We start from the raw sequence: 7,055 nt of genomic DNA on the forward strand, positions 1-7,055 counted from the left end.
AAAAAAAAAATGTATATATAAATACATATTTCGTGTGGTTAATCACATTTACATTTATTTAACATATTTTCTTGTTTAACAATATTCTGCTCTGCATCTTCATTGAATTAGTTTTCTACTTCTTCAGCGCAGATGGCTGGGGGCAACGATATTTGGCCATTTCAACTTCGGCCTCGCTAAACGAAAAGCGATTGAAACAATAATATTCGGGAACTTTGTATTGGCCATTTGCTGATGCGCCGGGACCAACTGGGGATGCTGTGGGCTTTACACACGCGCTGGTTAGTCCTGTTACGTTGCTGGTAGCTGGAGCAGGAGATCCACTCGCCGAGGGCTTTGGAGCACTCGGTCCTTTGTGTGCCTGACTATAGCTGCGTCTCAGCACATTATTGAGAACTACGCGCGGAGCTGTATTCATTTTAATAGCGTTTTATTATAAATATTGCTTGAATAAGATTGCTAAATTCACGTAATCGCACGACTGACTATCAGTGCAAAAACAAAAACATTAATTTCCAAATAGGTTGGCAGCATCGCGGCACTGTTGGCGGCGCTGCCATTTATTCAAAAGTCAGACAATCACACACGCACACAGATTACGTTTATTTATTTGTGTGCGTTTGTTTACAATGCAGATCAGTGATGTCGTATCAGCCAGCTTATGGTTAGATTAGGTAATTTTAAACTCGAATTGTCACAAGTATTTTAAATTAGCCATAAGTCTAGAGATTAATGTGGCGGCAAGTTTAATTGTGAGTCCTGTACTTCTTTATTACCTACATATAAGTTTTGCCAAAAACTTGTTGAAATTTAGCCTTTTCTACTCAAGAAAGTAGCGCAACATTGCCCCCAACAATAAATTAGCGTTATTCAAATATTTTGTTTATCTAGAATGCTTTAATTCTTCTCTTTAAGCTTTGGCTGCGCCTTGCCGTAATGTTGACTAATATTAGCCACAGGAGCACGTTTCTTTTCAGTTTTATTTTGCTTATATTTACTCTTGCACTTGACACTGGCGGCTCCCGCTTGATTTTTACCCAGCTGATGGAACTTCTTGCGATCCTCACGTATATCCTTTAAACGTTTACGTTCCGCCTGCAGCTCCTTGTAGTTCTTGTACTGTTTCTTTGGTGGCTTGGCGCCAAGTTTAACCAGTTGAAATATTTCCATTTTGCGTTTGTTTTTGATGGTGCGCTGATTGGATCTGGCAAAGTTGAGAACTTCTTGGCGTGCCTTCTTAATGTCGAATTCATTGTCTGCTGGCTTCTCCGTTTTGCCTTGAGTAGATTTAGGTTTTGATGGATCCTCTGGTTTGTCTGTGCCTGTTGAATTTGTTGCGCTGCCCGGTTGAGGCTCCTGAAAAACGAGCGCTTTAAATTCACTGCTGTCATCGGATTTCTTTAGTGCAAGCGCCGCACGTGTTAACACGGGCTTAAAATCTGTGCTGATATTCATGTTTGTCACTTTAATAGTGTGTATTTTATTTTAAATTGCACCAAACAAAAATAAAAACATGTAAACACATGTGTCTTGTGGCAGTTCTATTTCGATAATGAGCTAGCTCCGCTTATCGATACAAAAACGAGCTAAGTTGGCAGCACCGTTTCACCACGGCGCACGTTTTATTTTGTTTTCGGTGCAGGTTGTTTAAATTACAATATTTTAAGCACAATGAAGCAAAAAGCTGCGGCCAAAAGAGCAGCTGCAACACAGGATAATGAAGAGGAGCAGACAGCAAAGCGTGTCAAGGTGCCGCAGGAGCTACAACAAAAAGCCAATGCACTGCTAAATGACAAGACTTTGGATACCAAAGCATTAAAAAGAATTATTAGCCAGATCGTAAGTTGGTCATTCAGAAATTATGCATGTATTAATGCCCTACATTTTAGCAAAGCTCAGATGAAGACGCTGGTGAACTGAATGTGCTGGAGGTAATTTTTAAGAATTTACTCAAGCGCAACTGCGTTTACAGCGCTGAGCAGCTCAAGCCTAATCCCAATGCCAAATGTGAGGCGCTCTATAATGAAACGTGGACGTTGCTGCTGTCACGTTTGGCTGGCGCCGACAAAGAGCAAGCCAGTATGGCACTTAAGGTCTGCATGCAGCTCATCATAGCGGAGGCAAAGTTTGTGCATGAAAGCGAATGGCCCACAGCACGTCTGCGTGATGTTCTGGGAGCCTTCGTCAAATCAGAAACATCACCAGCAGTTGGGCTCGCTGCTTTTGGCAAATATGCTCGCTGCCTGGATGTGCTGCAGCTAAGCTATCAATTGTTGCCTGAAGTGGCGCCCGCGCGCTTTGTGGATCAACCCACAGCAGCGTTTAATTACTTGGCCATTATCAATACGCTGGACTTGGGAAAAACTGTGCTAGCTGCAGAGCAATATCATCTAGGTGCTGGTAGCGAGGAGCAACCAAGCTTTACATATGAGCGCACGCGCAAGTTTTTGAATAAAACTTGGAAGGGCATTATGAGAAGCAGCAGCGGTTTGGATGAGAAGCTGCATCGCCAAGTGCTGGTGGTGCTGCTGGAGCGCATATTGCCGCACTTAACCAATCCCATACTGCTAACAGACTTTCTCATGGACTCGCTGCATCAGTTTGGTAAGTATTGTGCTCTATACATGATGCGCAGCTTTATTAATGTTATTTGTATGTTTAGATGGACCCATTGCGCTCTTGGCGCTGCAAGGCATCTTTACGTTAATGCAACAGCAGAATATAACCTATCCGGATGTATATACCAAGCTATATAATATGTTTTATCCACGCATGTTCTACAACAAGTACAAGGCACGCTTGTTCTACTTGGCGGATATATTCTTGACCTCAACACATTTACCTGAAAATCTGGTGGCTGCCTTTGTCAAGCGTTTGTCGCGTCTGGCGCTCAAGAGTCCCACTGAGGATGCTATTATAATGATACGCTTTGTATGCAATTTGCTGCTGCGCCATACAGGCTTGCAACGTCTAATATGTGCCACGCCTGCTGCTAGCGCTGAGGAAGTTTCCGATCCCTATGACGAAACGCAAGCAGATCCGGTGAAGACAAATGCGCTTAGCAGCTCGCTCTGGGAGCTGGCGCTGCTGCAAAAGCACGCGGTGCCTGAAGTAGCAAACGCAGCACAGTTTGTGACAAAGAGTTTACCCACCATGGAGTTTGATTTAGGGCCACTGCTAGAATCGAAAGAAAGCGATGTAAGTATCAGCAAATTTATATAATAAAACTGAATTTAAAAAATGTTTCTTTGACAGCTCTTCGATGGCGAGGTTAAGAAGCAAGCAAAGCAATTTATGCTGGCCTATGAGCGACCCACAAATCTAGCGCTGCCTAAAGATGATATAGTTACCAAATATTGGAATATATTATAATTAAGCAATAAACTATGTATTTTGCACAACTAAATGGCGTTTATATGCAGCATATCGCTGGCGTTGCTGCCGCAGCTGTCCCAGCTCCGTTTCAAACCATTTCCGAGCAGCTTGCTGTGCAAATTTCTGTGGTGTAGCTGCTGTCAGTTCCAAGCGCTGTGCGAAACGCTGATTCTTATGCTCCGCGTAGGTGCGACAGGGTCGTATGAGTGCAAAGTAGATGCACTCGACTATGGATAGAAAACTGAAGCCCAGGAACAGACCCATCAGACCGCCCACATTGGCTGCAAATAAATCAAAAATAACGTAGGGCAAATTGTGAAAAAGTGAATTTTACGCACATAGAAAATCGGAGAAGCCAATGAATTCAGTTTGCTTGCTGGCGCGAAATGTTTGCTCCTTGAAGTACATGTGGACCACAGCAATGCTGCGCTCCAGATGCTCAAGACTGAAGTTCTTCAGTTGGGGATTGGCAAACTTAAAGCCCTCAGCCGAAATGCGAGTGGAGTAAGTAAACGAGTTGAAGGTAAGATCAAAGCAGCTAGGCAGGCAGCTGTCCAGGTAGGACGCCACTCCAGTACTGCCAACTGTGTGCAGGCGTACGCGCTCCACGCATTGCGTTTCCCGTATGCTGCAGATGGTATCGTTGCCATTGATGCGCGGCATATAGAAGACCACGCAGCCGCAGTGTTGCAGCAACAGGCGGGACATGCATTCCATTTCGCAGTTGCGTTGCGTATAGTGCACAAAGTAGCGCAACTTGCCCTCATCATGGAACAGACAGTGGCGATAGCGCCGCTGCACTTGGCGCAGCTGCAGCTCTGTTATCATTTTGGCGGGCTCAATGCGCAGCTTGGTCTCCAGCCCGGGCGAGAGCAGAAAGCCCGTCTCACGCACATTGGGCGACTCGTTGGGACTGTGCAGTGCCACCTTGAAGCCAATGCTGCTGGCCGAGGAGCAATAGTAATCATCAGCACCAACGTCTAGCGTTAAGGACAAGCCTAGGGATTCGCCTATACCCAAGGCGGCTTGTGGGTAGTACTGATGGTGCGGCTTGCCCAGGGGGCGATTGTAGCCGAGCTCTGCATGCCAGTTGACTGCCTGATAGCCCTTGGGTGTGCTTATGTTGCGTAGTGTTAATGGCACGCTATATAAAAATAATCAAATAAAAAAATAAGCTTTATTAAATCGTTTCACAACACACTTACTTACTACACAACTAAACAATTAAGCTATTCCTCAAATAGAAACATATTATTTAATTTTCAAATAGGCGCTAACTCACTTTGGCTTAATGCTTTGAAATCACGTGTGTTTAAATCGAATGTTTAGTTAAGACTAAATACAGTTAAGCGCGCGCGTTAAGTCTCAACCTGCAGTCAAAGCAAATAAACAGCTACTCATGATGGAATATTCCATTGTGCAGCCACCCATCCACCCACTATCGTACGATGCACGCTGAGCGGCTTTTTAAGCATCAAAACAGCGGCGCTCTCGTTCAGTCGCAGCAGCGAAGGGCGATCGAGCGCTTACGAACGAGAAAGCAGCGCTGCTCTCCCGCTGCCAAGCATGTAGGCTGATTAGTATAAGTGTAAGTATAAGTCTTTCGTATGGCCCAAGCATTGACTCTCGCTCATGCTCTCTGAGGGGCTTGCGCTCAATGATCAATGTGTGGGTGGCTGGCAGGCAGACCCAGCACGTTGGCTGATAGTATAAGTATAAGTATAACTCTTTTGTATAAGCCAAAGCGCAAGCATTGCTCTCTGAGGAGCTTGCGCTCTCGGCTTCGATTCGATCAATGTGCGTCCCCACTTAGGTCAGTCGCGCTTGAGCTGTTGGTGAAGAAGCAAGCAGTGTGTGAGTTTGAAACTAACGAGCAATCAAATTAGTTAGTTGTACCAAGTTAGTCTATAACAGTTGTATTCTTCTTGTGGGTCTTCTTATTTTTATAAATCTTAGTGTTCTTTAATTATTGTGAATTCAGCAAAAGCTAAAATTAAAAACTTAAATGTTCGCCTATAAGTTAGCTAATTGTAAGCCTCATGCTTCCAAGAGCAGTTAATTTAAAGTACATGTTTCAAATACATGCTTAAAATTAAAAAATTACAGTCTGCAATAACATTTTAATACAATAAAATAACACATATTCATTAATATAGTAAGAACAACTTTAAAGTGAGGAATTTGTTTGACTCTTTAAGAGGGTTTAAGTGTTTTTATTACCTTTTTGTAAAGTCTGTTAATTCTTTTTTATAAGACTATCTATCCACATATATGTATTAAAAAAAAACAGCATACAATACTTGTTGTATGCCTGACTGACTTGCGTGCAATCGATTGTGCTTGAGTGCTTATTAATTAGACTTAGCTTATGGCTAATGAGCGTACTACGCTGCGTATACTTACTTATGCTTGTACATAAAGCGCGGATGTAGCATATTGAAGACACAGCAGAGACCCTCGTCGGTAATAATTGGATAGAACATGCGTTCGCATTGATTGTCCAGGGCGCCAAAGCGACAGCCAATGACCAAAGCGCTGCAGGGCTGGGAGATCTGAAAGTGTAGTTCATTAACACACACACGCACACACAGAGAGAGACACACAAGTGGGCATACATACATTGCTAATTAGTTGCTCCCAATTGTTGTTGCCACGACTGAGCTGCGAGTTCAACTTGCGGCGGCAAAGCACCTGCAACATCGCATATTGTGGCATATCCTTGGCAAATTGTGCGGCACGGCAGGCGAGTGCCTGATTCAGATTGCAAATGGTGACGGCGGGAAAGGGCTCGTTGGTTATATAAGTTGGCTCCGGATTAATGCCGACTATGACGGGCGTGGTGTTCCACTTGTCGAAGGCGTCCTGCATCAGAAATCCGGCAAAGCCAAGTACGGCCAATAGCGCAGCTGCAAAGAACAATCTGCATGCAATTGTTTACACTGCTCCACTGCACACAGATGTACATGAGCAGCGGCTTAATCAGAAGGGGCTGCAAGTCTTTTGAAAAATTTCAAAAGTATGTCCAAATGGACATACCAATAGTAAAGCATTTAAAAGCACTTAAGATAATAAATAATAAAATCTAAGAAAAATATTCTTCGAATTTTTCGTAGTTTTCTTTTTTCCCTTTAGTGTGAATTATTGAATGAGAATGAAAGAATGCATTTAATTTGAATTGATTCCGGTGAATGCGTTCAAAATAACTATTCAAATTTAATTAAAAAAAAAAAAATTCAATTTCAAAATAATTCTTTAAAAATTTGTAAAATTGTTTAATTCAAGATGAATTAAGTTCAAAATTAATTTGAATCTTTTGCAGCTCTGATACATACTATACCTTCGACTATAAGCAAATAATTAAATAAATTGAAAAATGCTGTAATTTGATTTTAAGCGTATCAAATTGTCACCCCCCACAGTTAACTACGCCACTGCTGCTCTAGCAGTTACCTGTCGGCATTGTGCAGCTTGCGACTATTGATGTACTTAAGTCCATGTATGCTTGTGTTGCGACAGAACTCATCCGTATTTAGGGCCAGCACATAACGCCAACTAACCACGGATGCGGGCTTGGACTGCGGCTCCAATTGCTGCTGCGCCGGCTGCACCTGAAAATTTCGAAGAAAACGCGAACCCGAATGCCGCCGCCAGCTGTGGCGCAACTTGCGAAGTGACCGCAT

At 43.2% G+C, this 7,055-nt stretch overlaps 4 protein-coding genes across 4 annotated transcripts; 1 reads left to right on the forward strand and 3 right to left on the reverse strand.

The window, feature by feature from the left end:
- Positions 1 to 24: 24 nt before the first annotated feature.
- Positions 25 to 503, reverse strand: LOC108606067. The gene has a single exon (XM_017995912.1). It carries the CDS (start codon positions 416 to 418, stop codon positions 116 to 118), a length of 303 nt encoding a protein of 100 aa, XP_017851401.1. The 5' UTR covers positions 419 to 503; the 3' UTR covers positions 25 to 115.
- Positions 504 to 877: 374 nt separating this feature from the next.
- On the reverse strand, positions 878 to 1,533 carry LOC108606090 (uncharacterized protein C1orf131). The gene has a single exon (XM_017995935.1). The coding sequence runs from the start codon at positions 1,453 to 1,455 to the stop codon at positions 898 to 900; it is 558 nt and encodes a 185-aa protein (XP_017851424.1). The 5' UTR covers positions 1,456 to 1,533; the 3' UTR covers positions 878 to 897.
- Positions 1,534 to 1,604: 71 nt separating this feature from the next.
- Positions 1,605 to 3,392, forward strand: LOC108605905 (nucleolar complex protein 4 homolog B). Its single transcript, XM_017995720.1, has 4 exons — positions 1,605 to 1,839; positions 1,890 to 2,604; positions 2,663 to 3,198; positions 3,256 to 3,392. Exons 1-4 carry the CDS (start codon positions 1,672 to 1,674, stop codon positions 3,370 to 3,372), a joined length of 1,536 nt encoding a protein of 511 aa, XP_017851209.1. The 5' UTR covers positions 1,605 to 1,671; the 3' UTR covers positions 3,373 to 3,392.
- LOC108605335 (pickpocket protein 28) lies at positions 3,385 to 7,055 on the reverse strand. Its single transcript, XM_017995004.1, has 5 exons — positions 6,826 to 7,055; positions 5,995 to 6,295; positions 5,779 to 5,927; positions 3,714 to 4,519; positions 3,385 to 3,656 (listed from the first exon to the last, which is right to left on the reverse strand). The coding sequence occupies exons 1-5, from the start codon at positions 7,053 to 7,055 to the stop codon at positions 3,385 to 3,387; spliced, it is 1,758 nt and encodes a 585-aa protein (XP_017850493.1).

This window comes from Drosophila busckii, chromosome X, assembly GCF_011750605.1.
Source record: "Drosophila busckii strain San Diego stock center, stock number 13000-0081.31 chromosome X, ASM1175060v1, whole genome shotgun sequence".
Lineage (NCBI taxonomy): Eukaryota > Metazoa > Arthropoda > Insecta > Diptera > Drosophilidae > Drosophila > Drosophila busckii.

Bases quoted from the DNA above. Each gene is read 5' to 3' on its own strand.
- LOC108606067 (XM_017995912.1), bottom strand. From the start codon at position 418: ATGAATACAGCTCCGCGCGTAGTTCTCAATAATGTGCTGAGACGCAGC.
- LOC108606090 (XM_017995935.1), bottom strand. From the start codon at position 1,455: ATGAATATCAGCACAGATTTTAAGCCCGTGTTAACACGTGCGGCGCTT.
- LOC108605905 (XM_017995720.1), top strand. From the start codon at position 1,672: ATGAAGCAAAAAGCTGCGGCCAAAAGAGCAGCTGCAACACAGGATAAT. The intron at 1,840-1,889 runs GTAAGTTGGTCA...CCTACATTTTAG, and splicing joins AAAGAATTATTAGCCAGATC to CAAAGCTCAGATGAAGACGC. The intron at 3,199-3,255 runs GTAAGTATCAGC...TTTCTTTGACAG, and splicing joins TAGAATCGAAAGAAAGCGAT to CTCTTCGATGGCGAGGTTAA.
- LOC108605335 (XM_017995004.1), bottom strand. From the start codon at position 7,055: ATGCGGTCACTTCGCAAGTTGCGCCACAGCTGGCGGCGGCATTCGGGT. The intron at 5,928-5,994 runs GTATGTATGCCC...CTACACTTTCAG, and splicing joins GGGAGCAACTAATTAGCAAT to ATCTCCCAGCCCTGCAGCGC. The intron at 3,657-3,713 runs GTGCGTAAAATT...ATTTATTTGCAG, and splicing joins TGGCTTCTCCGATTTTCTAT to CCAATGTGGGCGGTCTGATG.